Source organism: Artemia franciscana, unplaced genomic scaffold (assembly GCF_032884065.1).
Source record: "Artemia franciscana unplaced genomic scaffold, ASM3288406v1 Scaffold_1259, whole genome shotgun sequence".
Lineage (NCBI taxonomy): Eukaryota > Metazoa > Arthropoda > Branchiopoda > Anostraca > Artemiidae > Artemia > Artemia franciscana.
The window spans coordinates 102827-123027 of record NW_027062772.1 but is presented as its reverse complement, the minus strand read 5'-3'; the positions used below and the strand labels follow the sequence as shown (position 1 = coordinate 123027).

Genomic DNA, 20201 nt, shown 5'->3' with positions numbered 1-20201 from the left:
TTTACTTTTGATCCGAGTCACTTTGCTGTGTGTCTTTTTGTACTAATACTTATACATCATAAGTGACAAATTCAAATGTAATTTTAGTTAAACAACGTCTGGGCACTGCAACTTTGTTTGGAGGAAATCCAACAAACAGAGAGGCAACTATCGATACTGAGGGGCAAACAGAGAGGCAATTATCGTTGAAAATAGGAGGAATAGAGGTTCCAATTGAATACCTCTCAAAAGCTGACAAATATGTAACACCGGACAGAGTTATCGTGGACGATAAAACCACCAAAAAAATATTCCATTACAAGCAGGTACGTGCCTTCAAATTTTCAAAATTAGTGTTTGATGCTTCGACAACGTTTATTGCATACCTTTGCAGGATAAACCTCCAACCCCCTCTCCCACCAAACAAAAACAGATCTATAGTCTTCAAACATTGCTAACTTGCGGTTGGTTTAATAGATACCATGTGTTTAGTCGTATTTACATAAAATGTTATACGCATAGAGCAGCCAACAAATTACTGTTATTGTGGCAAAACTAGAATTGATTAGAACTGGGACGATGTTTTGCCAAAGATCTTGTCTCATTCTCAAATGATTAGCATCTTTCTGCGAATTCATGCCTTTGTTTCTTGTAAAATCACCAATAACATGATCACCAAAATCCAAAGTGTTGAGCGTTCATGAAACTCCATAACAACTTTTATGTCTGGGTTACTTAACGTTATTATTTTTAGTCTTTCAAATTTGTTTCTTCTATCTTTTATGAAACAGCCATTTAACAAAAAAAATGATTAAAGAATCGGGTTTTTTTCTTGAAATTTGGTTTTTATTCTTTGGAATGGTAGTTGGAGCTATGAAGTGTTAGCTTTTCTTCTTGTAGGGGTAGGGTATTTGCCCTCTCAACTTATCCCCTTTTCTAAATTCTAAAATATTTTTCGTTATTTTTGTTTAACCATTTTTGGGTTTTTTCTCTAGCCTAATGCATAATTCTTGGTTTGCATAATTTTTCCTACAGTAAAGTACAGGGGCTAAATAAAACTCATTTGATTACCCTACTAAAAAATCCTTCCGGTATTATATTTAGCACGTTTTTGTTCTAGTGTTGGTCTATTTTAGTTTTTAAATACATATTTTATTATTTAATTACAAAATACATGGTTAGTCCCGTATTTGGAAATTCCATTTAAACATGTTTACGGCTAGGTATTTTGTAGTTTTATCTAAATAATCTGGCCTTGGCACAGGTACGTTCATAGAAATTATTTTAACTTAAAAGATGGGTTAAAAAAAACAAAGTTAATGAAAAACGTTGGATAATAGATTCGATAGTAAACATAAATATTTTTTAGGAGGAAGTGCGTTCTCGAAGGCCTCTTCCCCGAGTTTTGCCTGTTTAGAACTTTACTTATATTTACTTTCTTTGATGTCTTGCTTTTATGGGGGTGCCAAGTATATCAAATACCCTGATTGGGCGTGATTGTTTAGTAAAGTTGGAACCCATAACTTTCAAGCATATCCCTTTACCCTACAAGCATGCGTGATGATGCGAACAGCCAAATGATTTTGTTTACGTCAATTGAAAGAATTTTATCGAAAAAAAAGAAAAAATCAAGGATCAGCTGGAAAAATAGCGAAAAAATAATTGTAGCAGTCAGACTTTAAAAAAAAGGTAATAATCGGTTTGTTTTGTTTGTGAAGTCACGTGCATGTTTAATGGAAACAAGTTGTCGTTACTAGTTTTGCCTCATCCTTTGTTTATGTGTTGTTTTTCACTTAGTCAAACTGAATGTAGATGGAACCTTGGATTTATTAATATATTTGTTTTCCAGGGCATGAAACAAATGATGATAGACGTCAATGCCCGTCGTATTTATGAAAAACTCTATCATGGTCCCGGTCACATTTATGTGTCAGGAGATTTTGCCCTTGCCAATGATGTCAAATCGGCTGTAGTTTCAATCTTTCAAAGATATGGATATATGACCGAAAATCGGGCTGTATCGGCTGTAGAAAGCCTTATCGTAAGTTTGAGTATGAAATAAAATCTTAATATTATTTTTCATAAAGCAAAAGTCTCTTTATTAAAGTGTTGACGCAATATGGCTGATGTTTTGGTCATATGGTACCATATACTTATCTCTGAGTCGTGAGACGGTGCTCTAGGTCCCAAGATCTAGGATAAGATCTAAGCATTTAAAATCATATTTTTAAGATTAATTTTACATCGAGGATAGACTGGGTATGAAAGTCTGGCGCTCTTTGACGTTCTCATATGGTTTAGGGTCTCCCCTCTGTCATAAGTTCCTAATTGTAACTTTGAAAGGGAAATCCTGCCTGCCTGGCTGTCCACATAGTGGTGCTGAGGTGAACTTTTAACGAGCTTACATAATTATAATGGCGATTAGAAACATGGTTTTGGGGTGGGCTCGAGAGTTTACACCCCTTGACAAAATAATGTCTAGTAGATTACTCAAAATTGGACTGTATTTGAATAATCGAGTATTTTTCTGGAGTTAAGGTTGTTTCGGTAGATTTTGTTTAGGCTGAATAACCTCTTCCTAGCTTCGTTATTTATTTGAGTTGTCCCTCCATTGCAGTGTAAAGTCCGTGGGCATGAATATATAACGAGTTGGAGTCAATTTGATTAGGATAGTTTGTGCGAAATGTTGGCTCTTGTTAATAGGAACGCAGTACCAAGTGCTAAAAAAGCATTTAATGATATAAAGCCACTGGATTCGTCACGGGAAATATCCAAAAGTATTACTATTAAAATTTACATAACAATAATAATATAGTAACTGTTAATTTTTCAGTAGCCATTTTGTGCTAATTTTATTCTTAAATGTGCTGTTATACCTTCTCCCTATTGGAACAGATACTCAAACAAACAAATATCGTGAAGTTATTTTTACCCCGTCATTTGTTTCATCAAGATTAATATAGACAAAAATATTTAAAAGTGAATCTGTAAAATTTAAAGGATCATCACATCCAGTTCAAGCTCGTGCATTCATTGATTGACTTATTTATTGGACAAAGTAAACTTTGCAGTTTTCTAAGAGCCAAGATTGGCTCTTGTTAAATTAGACCCTCCTGTTCGAATGTGTGTATAGGTGTTATTCCAAAAGCAAAGAACTCGGCTCCGTGAAATCTTTATTGATACATGTTTTTGTTCAAGTATTAAATATGTTGGTATAGACAAAGTCATATTTCTAAATGAATTTAAAATAAAATGCTTTCAAAGAATATAACTAACTAATATGCAAATTCCTCCTCCGGCTTCCTAGATGGCACCGAAACAAAAAAATAATTGCTCGATTTGGTATAGTAGATGTGCCTTCTCGGATTCGGTCTTCCAGTGATGATTTATGTAAAAAGACTGTCAACTTTATTCACGTTTATGACCCTCTGCAGCCTTTTTTCCATATTGATACTGGTTGATTAGTCCATGTTGTCTTTTGTTAGTTTAAATTTTGTTTTTCTTCGCTGTTTATCGTATTTGTTTTTGTTTATTTATTTATAATACTCCGTACTTTGTGTTTTTTATACTTTACGGGTAATAAAGTTCATTCATTCATTCATTCATTCATATCCTATAGGAACAATCCTACTAGAAACTTATTTGGTGATATTAGCATAAAAGTAACGTATTTTGGATATATTATAAAATTCATTTAAAATAATTTTGTTGTTTTGGCAAGGTTCTATTTTATTGTCCTGTGGTGGCGTAGTGGGTTTGACCTTAGCTTGGTAATACGGGATCGAGAGATCGAATCATGCTGCAGCAATGCACTGCAGGGCCTACGCAGGGACCTTAATAGTCAAGAAGCGTCGTTAATCTGATACAATACGATAATTCTTATAACCCATATCATGTGCGGAAATGACAGTGCGAAACATAACAAAATAAGAAGAGGATACACTGTAATACATTTTTACATGAAAACTTAAATTGTTCTGTTTCTAATTAGCTGTGTATTGTTTTAGAAAAACGGCCGTTACCATGAAGAGATTTTTGGTAATACTGTTGGTGCATTAAATACTCACCTGGTTCCTGGACACCTCGTTTAATGAAGAATAATGCAGTCTGATTCAACTGCTAGTTAAATGTGTTCAACATTTGTTTGATTTAAATTAGTTTGACTGTCGAAAGTGCTCTTTTTCCCAAACAATTGAAATTTATTGATTTTAACTGCATTATAAATCTTTGATCTTATTAAACATATAAGACTTGCCATAAGTGTTCCAAGTTTGTATGTAGTTTTTACGTGTGGGTGATTCAATAGATTAAATCTGATTTCGCTTTTCCATAAATGCCATAGATGGGATTTAGATGAGTGCCTTCTTTTCTGTAAGAACAACTGTTGTCTGGTCTTGGCCTGTTTTAGATATCTGTTGATGACCATTCTGGTGACTTAAATTTCCTGTTTCCATTCGAAATTTAGTTTTGCTATCATGAAACGTTGATTTTGTTTAGGACCAACGCTGCAGCCTTTTTTCCTTTTCTTTTTTGTCTGATCTGTGGTCTGTAGCAGTGCATTTCAATCCTTTACTTTCAGTGGACTTTCGGAAAGCATTTGAGCTCAAGACTCATTTTCTTGCGGCCACGAACATGAAAGTTAAGGGTATCAGCAAACGTACTCGCAAAACCACTAGTCAACAGCGTCTAGGTTGCAATTAAGCAACAGAATCATATAATAAGTATCAGCAGAAGTTTCTTCAATATTAACCATCCAGAGCATAACTGTTTTATTGTCTTCTTACTGACAAGCCTGAATTTCATTATTGTTATTATTATTGATTCATTTATCGACAAAGAAATAAAAAATAACGCGGTTCGAGTGTTTATTTTAGCTGCCAAGTTAAAGTGATGCACTTTTAGTGCCATAGAAACGAGAACAACGAATCAAACAAACCTCACCGCACTGCTCTGTGCAAATTGAACCCATCCTAAACTTACCAACAAATGATGCAGCAATAAAACTCAAAACACTATCTGTGCAGTTTCTATGTTCGAATCCATATTTTTAATTGATTTAAATAGTATTTCACAACGAAACTTATATTTATTGCGATAACATATTTTTTGCTAATCTGCCGAGTTTATCACACCTTCAATTTTTTGAATTTCATTTGTTTTTCCTCCATAGTAGAACATTTTTTATATGATAACAGAACATTCTAAATTTAATAAATATCAATTATATTAGTTTATTGGACAGAAATATCTACAAATTTTTATGGTATCCATATAAAATAAACGGCTACTAAAGAACTAGCGATTAGGCAAATTTTTGTGCATACTGTCAGGTTTTACATCGTGTTATAGCCTTTGAGGTAGCTAAATATTTGAAGATGAAATGCCGCTTCGGCCAATTCTGCGTTTTAATTAATTCCCCTGATTATCCCATCATTATTCCCAGTGTTCTTCATTTTCTTGTATCAGCTGAGGTAAATCAAAGTCGTCGTATTATACAATCCAAATATAATTTAAAAAAAAATGCGAATTATATTTCACGTCTTTTTACTATTGCTAACGAACATGAATTGTAAAAGGAAGACTTTCATTTGACATTCAGGAGAAGAAAAAAAAACTTGATAAGAAAAGTTCTCAGTTCTGACTATTTTGACATGTTAGAAAACAAGATGAGGTGCATTTAGAAAGCCAGAAACTTCTAAGCATTGTGAGAAACGAAGAAGATGCAGGTATGTAGATTAGACAATCGATTAAAAACATATTGAACATAGTGGCCTTATAAATATCATTTTGATAGAATAATTCATGTGACACCCTTTCATTTATCGCAAACGGTATATCTTAGAGAGCAAAATTAGGTAAGCATCTAAGAAAATTAGTGGTAACACTTTTGGTTTTGCAGAGAAAAAAGTAGTTTGCTCAAAACGTCTTTGATTGGTACATATTACTAGAATAAGGGGAAAATAAGGGAAGCTGTGAAAAATTAAGGTGCAGATTAAGGAACTATGAAATTTAGGGTATCGATAAAATTACGAAGATCTGGAAGATGCAGCCATACGGAATGATAGACACCATAGCAGCCAAACGGAACAATAGACGGCATAGCAGTCAGAAGGCATCCTAAGATGTAAAATTATGGGGCCTAGAATAACCGTATATATGGAAAAGTCGGTCGAGTTTTCTGTTGGAATATTTGTATTTTGGGGTGTTTATGTTATACTCTTTTATGCACTTTCCATAAAAAGTAAAAATATTACGTTATGTTGACAAGACATCTCCTGCTTCTGGAGAGACAAGTCTGGGCCAGTGATGAACAGGCAAAATTAACCTCCCTTTTGTTTAGCTTCTCCCCTTACAAGTCAGCTAGGGTGAAATGCTGCCAGTAATCAATGATAAATACAATTTTTTTTCCAGTTCTTTTATCCCTCCCTAAAAAGTAACTTTTTGTAATAAACATCCTACCTTGCAACCAAAATTGGGCTTTAAATTGGAAACAGAAAACACTAAATTGGAAACATATATATATATATATATATATATATATATATATATATATATATATATATATATATATATATGTCTACATATATATATATATATATATATATATATATATATATATATATGCATATATATATATATATATATATATATATATATATATATATATATATATATATATATATATATATATATATATATATATATATATATATATATATATATATATATATATATATATATATGTAAGAATTAAGAGCTCATATAGCACTTGTGACGAGGATGGAAGAGTCAAGAGCTTGGTTTGAAATGGTTTGTTTCTGTTTACTGTAAATATAACCTCTATTTTCTCAGTTTTTGAATATTCAATCACCGATGTACAGTTTTTCATAATTTATATTTATAATAAAGAATGTTCATTTCTTTTATTTTATTTATATTTAGTTTTAATGGAAATCAGTAGAAAACAATCTAATAGGTGCAGTCGTATCTCTCTGTTTGTTTTTAAGAATGCTAGTACTAGACACGAATAGGACACTACTACTGCTAATTTCACTCACTCTCCAACCTCTAAAAGTCCTCCCCAGTGTCTGATCATGAGGCTGGAAATCTTATGAAATACGTCTCCGAGATTGCATGAATTAAAGCCAGTAACAGCAACTAAAAAAAATACTGAGGTAGGGTAGGGTTGACAGAAAGTCCCTGGACGTATGAAGCACAACCGTGGCGCTAAAAAATCCCTCGAGGAAAATCTGGGATGCGGAATAATAACACTTCCTAGTACCGGCTTATCGGATCAAGTGCTCCTTGCCGCAGACGGATGACCAATGATGGATGACCCTCCCTTTTCTTTTGAGGAATTAATTAAAAAGAAACACACATTTCCAAAAGAGAAGTTTTTACTAAGTAAAGAAAAGAGCCATATTAAACTTAAGACGAGAAGAACTGAATTTCTTTTACAATTCAAACTTAAAATAACCAGAAATTACCATTAAAGAATAAATGAAACCGTAACACACACAAAAATTGAATACACAGCAAACAAACAAATCCCCTTTCCCTACCCTAACACTGTAGAAGTCTTAAAGTTACTGCATCTTTTCCTTTTCATTGAAAACTATATGTGCTTTGAACAGCTCTTGGAGAGAACTAGTAAAATAAACTGAATATTTAAACTAATGGTTGAAAACTCAGCAATTCAAGATTTTATTTTACTGCAATTTTGATTTTCAGTGTAGTAAGTACCAAAGGAAATGTTTGTAATGTAATTTTGTTTTCAATAAAAAGCGAATAACGCAATAGGCTTCAGACTTTTACAGTTAGGAAACGGGAAGGGAGACAGTTGCCAAATTCCTATTGGTAGTTTTTGTTCCCCGAAGTGGTCGTATCGAATATGGCTTGGTATCTCTGACATCATGTAAAATTATACAAGATGACGAATGGATCCAAAAAACTAAAGCAAAAGCATATAAAAATTCACAACGAAATCTCCATCTAGAAGAAAACCAAAATTATAATGGAATGAAGGATGTGCTATTATAGAATATATGAAGGACCTTAAATACGACCATTACTGGTGCAGAAATGATGTAATTTATGCTCTTGTAGTGCATCCTCATAAATATGATCACCCCAACACCTAGTTGGTGGGGGCGCTTCGTGCACCCCCCCAACCCCCCTGCGCGTGTAAGTAGTTAAGCGCCTTATTAGTTACGCGCCATTGTAGTTGTGTCCCTGTGCCCCACCTGTGAGTAGATAGATAAGCAGTAATGAAGCTGTTTGGCGAATTCTTTCATTTCCGATGCATGAACGTAGTCCAGCTGTTGTTCACTTAGCGGTACATTTACAGAATGGTAAACGTGTTTATTTCACGGAAACCAACGTGCAACAAAGAGCCCTGAATCCACCGGATACAACATTAACAGCTTTTTTTTTCGCTTTGCAAAAATGATTCTTTTGCAAAAAAACTGCTGTATACTGAAGTGCCTTCGTATTACACGTGGAATACTAAAAATAAAGTATTTGAAGGTCGAAAACAGGGTAAGTCAGTCGACGGCCAACCTACCATCTTCAAAGATACCACGATAGGAAGACTCTACACCGTTCACCCCAATCAACGTGAATGCTTCTTTCTACGCCTGCTTTTGGTGAATTACCCGGTCCGACATCCTTCGAGTATTTGAGAACTGTAAACGGTACTATACATGACACTTACCGTAGTGCAAGCCAAGCTCTGAATTTATTGGAGAATGACCAACACTGGAATAACTGCATCAATGACGCGTGCGAAACGTCAACCCCAAGTCAAATTCGTGCATTGTTTGGCCTCATTTTAACAACTTGCTATCCATCAGCTCCTACAGAGTTATGGGAAAAATATAAGTCAAAAATGTCCGAAGATATACTCCATCGAAAACAGTTAGAGACGTCAGATATGACTTTTGATTTTACATCAGAAATTTGTAACTACACTTTAGTTATTATAGAAGACTAGCTGTTGGGGTGGCGCTTCGCGCCGCCCCAACACCTAGTTGGTGGGGGCGCTTCACGCCCCCCAAGCCCCCCCGCGCGCATAAGTCGTTACGCGCCATTGTAGTTGTGTCCCTATGTCCCACCTGTGATATATATATATATATATATATATATATATATATATATATATATATATATATATATATATATATATATATATATATATGTTTTTAACTACGTAAAACTTGCGAATATACAACATTCTTTGCTGTCCCATCGTCTGTGCATATAAATAGATTGTCAGGTTTACCGACTCTTGAACATGCAACGCATAATGGTCCATGGGAAAACAATCCGTATTCAGATCTATACCTCATGATTCTATTGATTGCCCTTGAGCTTTGTTGATGGTTATTGCTAATCGACCATTTCCTTTGTTGCCGTCGTCATTTATATATCCCCCTGTGCCCCCCGGCATCCCCGTTGTAGTTGTGTCCCTGTGTCCGGGTCGTCATTTATATTCCCTGTGTCCCCGTCGTCATTTGTGTCCCGGTGTCCCAGTCTGTGATTTCTATTTGAGTGTCCCGGGCGTCATTTATATTCGTCAGGATATTGTAGGGCATCGTAGCATCGATGAGTTTAAGCAATTCTTGTCAACTGATTGTTTCGCCTATAAAGAATATTATCTCGAGGTAAGAACTGATCACCGACCACAACGATTGCCACTTTGTTGATAGTTGCGTATCAGGAGGCATCAATTCGATTGCTGTTTTTAAGCAGAAGCACTAAATTATTATTTTTGTGGAAAAGATGATATATATAAATATATATATTTTCTTTTTAGTTTTTTTTTGGTTTTTACCTTTTTTAGTTTTTTTTTTCTTCTTTTGTATTAATGCTAAAGCCAAGGTTCAAACCTGGAGCCTCTCGGACCTAGAACCTGAAACATAACGCTTTACCAACTCAGCTACATCGGCGTGAATACATTCGTTTTGAGCAGCTTCCTCGGGTTTTGCTATTGTAGGTTCTTCAGTCATTTTACAATTAGAAATTTCTCTTTCAACGGTCTTCTTACAATTAAAAATTTGTCTTTGAACGATATTCTTAAATACCTGTGTCCTGGTCATCATTTATATTGCCTGTGTCCCGGTCGTCATTTGTGTCCCGGTATCCCAGTCTGTAATTTCTCCTTGAGTGTCCCGGTCGTTATTTATATTCCCTCTGTCCCAGTCGTTATTTGTGTCCCGGTCTGTAATTTCTCTTTGAGTGTTTTTTTCTTTTTAGTATTTTTTAGTTTTTTACATTTTTTCTTTTTTCAGTTTTCTTTTTCTTCTTTATTTTTCAGCTTCACTATGAAATACATATCGCCGAACCTTTGTTTTTTTTAACTAAAATCTGGTAGGCATTGATGACCTTATCCGAGTCAGGATCCCAAACCCAATCATCATCGCTATCATTTTCAGTTTTGATATGTTTTGACTCTCGCTGTCCTGGTGGATCTTCATCTAACTGCGCGGTTTTGCGTTCTTTAGCCTCAAGCCTGTTTCCTTGCTGTTCTTTTGATTCCTCGGCACGCTATATATATATATATATATATATATATATATATATATATATATATATATATATATATATATATATATATATATATATATATATATATGTTTTTAACTACGTAAAACTTGCGAATATACAACATTCTTTGCTGTCCCCTTGTCTGTGCATATAAATAGAATGTCAGGTTTAACGACTCTTGAACATGCAACATATAATGGTTCATGGGAAAACAATCCGTATTCAGATCTATACCTCATGATTCTAATGATTGCCCTTGAGCTTTGTTGATGGTGATTGCTAATCGACGATTCCCTGTGTCGCCATCGTCATTTATATATCCCCCTGAGCCCCCCGGCGTCCCTGTTGTAGTTGTGTCCCTGTGTCCCGGTCGTCATGTCCTGGTGTCCCGATCGTCATTTGTGTCCCGGTCTGTATATACATTCGCTTTTGAATTGGTCTTTTTTTAGGTTTTAGTTTTTTACCTTTTTCTTAGTTTTTTTCTTTTTTTTAACTTGTGTTTTTCTCCTTTATTTTCCTTTTTTTTCCGTTTTCATTTTATTTTCTTTTTTAGTTTTTTTTTAGCTTTTTAGCTTTTTTAGTTTTTTATTAGATTTTAGTTTTTTTTTCTTTTTATTTTTTTCGTAGTTTTTACCTTTTTCTTAGTTTTTAATTTTTTTTTACTTATGTCCTGGTCGTCATTTATACTCCCTGTGTCCCCGTCGTCATTTGTGTCCCGGTCTCCCAGTCTGTGATTTCTATTTGAGTGTCCCGGGCGTCATTTATATTCGTCAGGATATTGTAGGGCATCGTAGCATCGATGAGTTTAAGCAATTCTTGTCAACTGATTGTTTCGCCTATAAAGAATATTATCTCGAGGTAAGAACTGATCACCGACCACAACGATTGCCACTTTGTTGATAGTTGCGCATCAGGAGGCATCAATTCGATTGCTGTTTTTAAGCAGAAGCACTAAATTATTATTTTTGTGGAAAAGATGATATATATAAATATATGTATATATTTTCGTTTTAGTTTTTTTTTGTAGTTTTTACCTTTTTTAGTTTTTTTTCTTCTTTTGTATTAATGCTAAAGCCAAGGTTCAAACCTGGAGCCTCTCGGACCTAGAACCCGAAACATAACGCTTTACCACCTCAGGTACTTCGGCGTGAATACATTCGTTTTGAGCAGCTTCCTCGGGTTTTGCCGAGAAAAAAAATTCCAGGAACAGTTGAGTACTAAACTTGAGGGTTTAAAATTTGACAATGTGGAAGATGGATGGAATAATTTCAGAAAAACAATTTGTGAAGTTGCTGATGGTGTCCTAGGGAAGAGTGCTAAGACAGCAACTAGGAATATTAGTGAAAAAGCTTTAGGTTTAATAGAGAGTAGAAGGGGTTTGTATAAGAATTATCTGAGCGATAGGTCGTATGAAAACAAAAGGAATGTAAAGAAAGTGGAGAAAGCATTAAAATATGAACTAAGGAGATGTGAAGTGGAGGCGATGGATAAAATTGCTGAGGATCTGGAAGATGCGGCTAGACGGCATAATAGTAAAATATTATACTGGCATGTTAATAAATTGAAAGGGAGTAGCCGATCCGGACTAGTCCCAGTTAAAGATAGAAATGGGGTCACAATTAGTGATAAGGAAAAAGTTAAAGAAAGATGGGTGGAACATTTTGAGAATGTGCTAAACCGAGATACAGTTGCAGGAAAAGATATAGATGAAAATGAAAAAGTTTGTGATACCTTGGATGTGAAGGAAGATTTGTTTAGTGAGGAAGAATTAGCGACAGTACTAGAAGGATTAAAAAATAATAAGGCCCCAGGTGCTGATAGTATGATTAATGAGTTCCTTAAATATGGTGGCTCTGAGGTTAGGAATAAGCTACTGAAGATTATGAACATGATTTTTGAAAAAGGGGAAGTACCCAATGATTTTAGGAAAACCTTAATTAAACCACTGTATAAGAAAGGTGACAAGAGTGAATGTCGGAATTATCGAGGCATTAGTCTGGTCTCTGTAGGTAGCAAATTACTGAGTAATATGATACTTTTTAGACTGAGACATGCTGTAGACAAAGTTTTAAGGGAAGAACAATGCGGTTTTAGAAAAGGTAGAGGATGTGTCGACCATGTTTTCACTCTTAGGTTAATAATTGAGAAGTCCCTTCGTTATCAAACACCTTTGGTCCTTAGTTTTATCGATTATGAGCAAGCTTTCGACTGTGTTGATAGAACAGCGTTAACAAAGGTCTTATCGTTATATGGTATACCAGAAAAATACATTAAAGTGATTTGCGCTATGTACGAGAATAATACTGCTGCGGTTAAGGTAGGAAATGAGGTTAGCAACTGGTTTTGTATTAAATCAGGAGTTAAGCAGGGTTGTGTTCTATCCCCCTTTATATGGATCATTTTGATGGACTTCGTCTTAAGGAGCACAGGAAAGGCAATTGGAGACCATGGAATCAAATGGGGAGGAAGAACGCTCCTGGACTTAGATTATGCTGATGATTTAAGCATATTAGATGAAAGTGTGAGCAAAATGAATGAATTTTTAGAGGTTTTACGAGTTCAGGGTGCTAAAATAGGCTTAAAAATTAATGTTAAGAAGACTAAGTCACTAAGGTTAGGAATAAGTGAAGATGAACAGGTGACCTTAGGTAACGAAAAGATTGATCAGGTTGGGAGCTTCAGTTACCTTGGTAGTATTATTAGTAAAGATGGTGGGAGCAGTGAAGATGTTAAAAGTAGGATAGCTAAAGCTCAGGGTGTTTTTTCACAGTTAAAAAAAGTTTGGAAGAATAGAAAGATAAGCCTACAAACCAAGATTAGAATATTGGAAGCTACAGTGATGACAGTGGTCAAATATGGCTCTGAAGCATGGACACTCCGAAAAGCAGATGAAAATTTACTAGATGTTTTCCAGAGAAATTGCCTACGGATTGTTCTGGGTACCCGGCTGACTGACCGTATTTCAAACAGTAGGTTGTACGAAAAGTGTGGTTCAATCCCGCTTTCTGGGGCTATAATGAAAGAAAGGTTGAGATGGCTAGGCCACGTTCTACGGATGAAGGATGACAGATTACCGAAGATTGTCCTTTTTGGCCAACCGTCTGGGGCTACACGGAAAGCAGGTCGTCCTTGTCTGGGTTGGGAGGATGTCATAAATAAGGATTTAAAGGAAATGGGAACTTCCTGGGAGGGTGTAAAGAGGGAGGCTTTAAATAGATTAGGTTGGAGGAGGAGCGTGCGTAGCTGTGTTGGCCTCAGGCGGCTTGGTGCTGCAGTGAGTTATTAGTAGTAGTAGTAGTAGTATTCGACGATTCCCTGTGTCGCCATTGTCATTTATATATCCCCCTGAGCCTCCCGGCGTCCCTGTTGTAGTTGTGTCCCTGTGCCCCGGTGTCCCGATCGTCATTTGTGTCCCGGTCTGTATATACATTCGCTTTTGAATTGGTCTTTTTTAGGTTTTAGTTTTTTAACCTTTTTTGTAGTTTTTTTTCTTTTTTTTTTAAGTTTTATTTTTCTCCATTATTTTCCTTTTTTTCCGTTTTCATTTCATTTTCTTTTTTAGTTTTTTTACCTTTTTAGCTTTTTTAGTTTTTTATTAGATTTTAGTTTTTTTTTCTTTTTAGTTTTTTTGTAGTTTTTACCTTTTTCTTAGTTTTTAATTTTATTTTACTTATGTCCTGGTCGTCATTTATACTCCCTGTCCCGGTTGTCATTTGTGTCCCGGTGCTTTGTTGATGGTGATTGCTAATCGAACATTCCTTGTGTCCCGGTCGTCATTTATATTCCCTATGTGCCGGTGTCCCGGTCGTCATTTGTGTCCCGATGTCCCGGTCTGTAATTTCGTCAGTCGAAAACATGACGTCCGTCAACACAGAAACATGACGTCACCTAATCCACAGACAGATCCACAGACAGACAACTTATTTTTATATATATAGATGTTTGCCTGAAATCTCCCGCAAGCAATATTAATGTGCTGCCAAAGGGTTTCGAGTTCCCTCGCAAATCTTTCAAGCATTGATCCAGAGCCTCGAGCGATTTTTTGTGTGCCATTGTGCACTCATCCCAAATAATAAGTTTGCATTGCTGCAATACTTTACCCATCCCAGATGATTTGGAAATATTGCACGTGGGAGTTTCTGTAGAATGCAAGTTCAGAGGCAATTTCAAAGCGGAATGAGCAGTTCTTCCACCAGGCAGCAATGTTACGGCTATTTCGGACGACGCAATTGCCAACTCTATATCATTTTTTGATCGAATTGATGCCAGAATCAGTTTTATCACAAACGTTTTACCAGTACCTCCTGGCGCATCCAAAAAGAAAATTTCTCCAACGTTGTTATCGACACAATGCATTATCGTATCATAAATGTCTTTTTGTTCCGACGTTAACTTGGAAATGTTATTTTGTACATACGACAATAGATCACTCGTACTGTAACTTTGTTCACGATCCAATTCTACACATGTCGAAACAGCAGCGATACGGTTAGGTGAAGGCATTTCCAAATCCTGAAGAGGTTTATTTGCCATACGTACGCACAAATCTTCTATAACAACTAAAGTGTAGTTATAAATTTCTGATGTAAAATCAAAAGTCATATCTGACGTCTCTAACTGTTTTCGATGGAGTATATCTTCGGACATTTTTGACTTATATTTTTCCCATAACTCTGTAGGAGCTGATGGAGAGCAAGTTGTTAAAATGAGGCCAAACAATGCACGAATTTGACTTGGGGTTGACGTTTCGCACGCGTCATTGATGCAGTTATCCCAGTGTTGGTCATTCTCCAATAAATTCAGAGCTTTGCATGCACTACGGTAAGTGTCATGTATAGTACTATTTACAGTCCTCAAATACTCAAAGGATGTCGGACCGGGTACATTCATCAAAAGCAGGCGTAGAAAGAAGCATTCATGTTGATTGGGGTGAACGGTGTAGAGTCTTCCTATCGTGGTATCTTTGAAGATGGTAGGTTGGCCGTCGACTGACTTACCCTGTTTTCGACGTTTAAATACTTTATTTTTAGTATTCCACGTGTAATACGAAGGCACTTCAGTATACAGCAGTTTTTTTGCAAAAGAATCATTTTTGCAAAGCGAAAAAAAGCTGTTAATGTTGTATCCGGTGGATTCAGGACTCTTTGTTGGACGTTGGTTTCCGTGAAATAAACACGTTGACCATTCTGTAAATGTACCGCTAAGTGAACAACAGCTGGACTACGTTCATGTATCGGAAATGAAAGAATTCGCCGAACAGCTTCATTACTGCTTATGCATCTTCCAGCCTGATATTGTACGATTTCATCGAAATCTTTGATTTCGAGCTGCAAGCCAAAAACTGCCATGTCACTGCCTTTGTTGACGTATTTACATATGTATTTGATTGCCTTTACGGAGTTACAGTATTCAACGTTTATGTGTGCATTTAATGTTTTTGATAATAATGGGGAATATGGAACAACCCACTGGTTATCTACTTCGATGGTGGTACCGTTACGCTTCTTTATTATTGCTGTTTTACCGCCATCTTCAGTAGATCTTCTTCTATATTGTGGGTAACCATCATTGCCAGTAATTGTGTTTGATGCTAAAAGTCGAGGAGATTGCTTTGTGCACCTTCCTTTGGCCATGCATGGTGAATTTTCGTTCAGTGCACCGCAAGGTCCATGTATCATATTTTTTACAATAATATCATGTAACCCCTTATCGACATTTTTATCAGGTATTTCAGCGGAAATCACATCATCAATTTCGTTCAAAGTAATTTTTTTATGTAGCCAGATTAGTATATGTGCGTGTGGCAAACCTCGTTTTTGCCATTCCACTGAGTACATCCAGCATCGCATTGACCCAAACACTTCAAGTTTTACAATGTAGTTTATCAGTGATATCAACTTTTGCCGGAAGACACGGGCCGTAATGTCATGCCTATGAACCGCCGATTGTCCTTGAAGTAAAAGCTGCAGTATCTCGTCCCAAGATTGATTACATGTAAATGTAATAAATAAATCTGGACGACCATAGAGACGAACATACGCAGTAGCATCTTGAGCATATTCATGCATATAACGGGGACTGCCAGCATATGACGAAGGTAAAATTGTTATTCTTCCAACGTTTGTGGTATTACCGTCATTTATAACTGCATCTCGCAAATGGATGTATTATTCAGAGCGGAGCTTGGTCTGATTCAGGCGGATATATAGCAATCGTTCTGATTCAATTTTAGCATACATATCAACGACAAACTGGTGAAACAATTCACGGCATTTTAAAATATAATTTTCTTCATCCTGCCGAATCATTAGTCTATAGGAATAATAATGCATTGCACTGCATTTCTTATTCATTTCTTTGTTAGTGGCTGGATTCATCAATTTAATATTAAAGTGATAGCCGTCGGCTCCATCCCAAAAAATGATAGGATATTGTAGGGCATCGTAGCATCGATGAGTTTCAGCAATTCTTAACAACTGAGCATTTCGCTTATGAAGAATAATATCTCGAGGTAAAAACTGATCACCGACCATAACGATTGCCACTTCGTCGATAGTTGGAGCATTGTATCTACGCACATGTTGGCCAGGAGGCGTTTTGTCAGCGGAAATAACAATTTTATGCGTATCAGTAGGCATCAAATCGATGGCTGTTTTGAACAGACGCACTAAATTGTTATTTTCGTGGAAAAGATGTTGCAATTGGGAAACGATTGTCCTTTCAACGTTGGATGAAATTTCGCAACGTGCATTCAATTCAGAATTTCTATCACTGATGAAGTACAATTGTAAAAATTAATGATTCTCACCTGAGAATGGTAGAAGGGACCCTCCTCTATGATAAATTTGCCCTTTTACTTTGAAAGTAGACATAAATTGATCTGGATTTTCGATTAGGGCTCCAAACGACGTCATTTGGAAACATGAGTTGTATTTTCTGATTTTTGACAAAAAACGCTTAGATTCTGACGTAGTTACAGTAAGGAAAGTCTTCAATGGCTCTGGTGGTGCAGCCAATAGAGGAAGTTTAACTTTTCCTGAGGCGCACCACATTCCCATTGTTTCACCATTGAATTTCAAGGCCTTGCAATAGGGACAAATTTCAGACATTGTCCCGATTTGAACACATCTACTCAAGCTAGTTCTTGTGATTACTCGGCACGCTTTCTTTTCTTACTTTCTCTATCAGCAGCAAGCCTGATTTCTTGCTGTTTTTGTGATTCCTCGGCACGCCTTCTTTTTTGGTAAAGCGTTATGTTCCAGGTTCCAGGTCCGAGAGGTTCCAGGTTCGAGCTTTGCTTTAGTATTAATACAAAAGAATAAAAAAAAACTAGAAAAGGTAAAAACTACAAAAAAACTAAAAAGACTAAAAAAGCTAAAAAACTAAAAAAAAACTAAAAAAAAGTAAAAAACTAAAAACCAAAAAAGAAAAAACTAAAAAAAGTAAAAACTACAAAAAAACTAAAAAGAAAAAAAAATAAAAACTAAGAAAAAAACTAAAAAAACTAAAAACTGAAAAATAAAAAAATTAAAAAAAGGAAAAAACTGAAAAATGAAGGAGAAAAAGAAAACTAAAAACCAGGACACAGGGAGTAAAAATGACGACCAGGACACTCAAAGAGAAGTTACAGACTGGGACACTGGGACACACATAACGACCGGGAGATATAAATGACGACTGGGACTCTCAAAGATAAATTACAGATCGGGACACAAATAACGACCGGAACGTAGGGAATATAAATGACAACCGGGACGCTCAAAGAGAAATTACAGACTGGGACACAAATGACGACCGGGAAATTGGGAATATAAATGACGACCGGGGAACAGGAACACAACTACAAGGGGGATGCCGGGGGCACAGGGGGATATATAAATGATGACGGGGACACAGGGAACGTTTGATTAGCAATCACCATCAACAAAGCTCAAGGGCAATCATTAGCATAATCAGGTATAGATCTGAATAAGGATTATTTTTCCCATGGACAATTTTATGTTGTATTTTCAAGAGTCGGTAAACCTGACAATCTATTTATATGCACAGGCAAAGGGACATCGAAGAATGTTGTATATTCGCAAGTTTTACGTAGTTAAAAACACGCACACACATATATATATATATATATATATATATATATATATATATATATATATATATATATATATATATATATATATATATATATATATATATATATATATATACTCGGCTTCGCGCCCCACAAGCCCCCCGCGTAAGTAAGTCGTTACGCGCCATATTAGTTACGCACCATTGTAGTTGTGTCCTTCTGTCCCACCTGTGATATATATATATATATATATATATATATATATATATATATATATATATATATATATATATATATATATATATATATATATATATATATATATATATATATATATATATATATATATATATATATATATATATATATATATATATATATATATATATATATATATATATATATATATATATATATATATATATATATATATATATATATGTAAGCTTAGCCAGAGTCGACCCAGCTCTAAATGGGTACCTGGAGAAATCTGGGGAAGGTAAACAGGAAGGGTGTGTGAAAGCACAGGATGGCTGGCCCCCAACCCCCCATTGCACTTCCTGGCTGAAGGGCCAAGAAACGGAGATCAGCACCGCCGGTAGGGACTGTAAAGTCTAATGCCGTATCCTTTACCTTTACCTTTATATATATATACTAGCTGTTGGGGTGGCGCTTCGCGCCACCCCAACACCTAGTTGGTGGGGGCGCTTCGCGCCCCCCCCAAGCCCCCCCGCGCGCGTAAGTCGTTACGCGCCATAATAGTTTCGCGCCATTGTAGTTGTGTCCCTATGTCCCACCTGTGAATATAGATATATATATATATATATATATATATATATATATATATATATATATATATATATATATATATATATATATATATATGGTTTTAACTACGTAAAACTTGCGAATATACAACATTCTTTGCTGTCTCATTGTCTTTGCATATAAATAGATTGTCAGGTTTACCGACTCTTGAACATGCAACATATAATGGTCCATGGGAAAACAATCTGTATTCAGATCTATACCTCATGATTCTAATGATTGCCCTTGAGCTTTGTTGATGGTGATTGCTAATCGACCATTCCCTGTCCCGGTGTCCCGGTCGTCATTTACATCCCCCTGTTTCCCCCGGTGTCCCCGTTGTAGTTGTGTCCCTGTGTCCCGGTCGTCATTTATATTCCCTGTGTCCCGGTCGTCATTTGTATCCCGGTCTGTATATACATTCGTTTTTTAGTTTTGTTTTTCTCCTTTATTTTTTTCCTTTTTTTTCTTTTTTAGCTTATTTAGATTTTTAGATTTTTTAGTTTTTTTATTAGTTTTTAGTTTTTTTTTCTTTTTAGTTTTTTTGTCCCGGTCGTCATTTATATCCCCCTGTTTCCCCCGGTGTCCCCGTTGTAGTTGTGTCCCTGTGTCCCGGTCGTCATTTATATTCCCTGTGTCCCGGTCGTCATTTGTATCCCGGTGTACCGGTCTGTATATACATTCGTTTTTTAGTTTTGTTTTTCTCCTTTATTTTTTTCCTTTTTTTTTCTTTTTTAGTTTATTTAGATTTTTAGATTTTTTAGTTTTTTTTATTAGTTTTTAGTTTTTTTTTCTT

The 20201-nt window shown here is 35.7% G+C and overlaps 1 protein-coding gene across 1 annotated transcript; it reads left to right on the top strand.

Annotated features, from left to right (window-relative positions):
- Window positions 1-96: 96 nt before the first annotated feature.
- Window positions 97-4232, top strand: LOC136042406 (nitric oxide synthase-like protein; the record flags this gene model as incomplete). Its single annotated transcript, XM_065727380.1, is given in 3 exon segments — window positions 97-305; window positions 1829-2020; window positions 3987-4232. Coding segments are annotated over 3 exon segments (485 nt in total), but the record flags the coding sequence as incomplete, so codon positions are not given.
- Between the last annotated feature and the right edge of the window lie 15969 nt (window positions 4233-20201).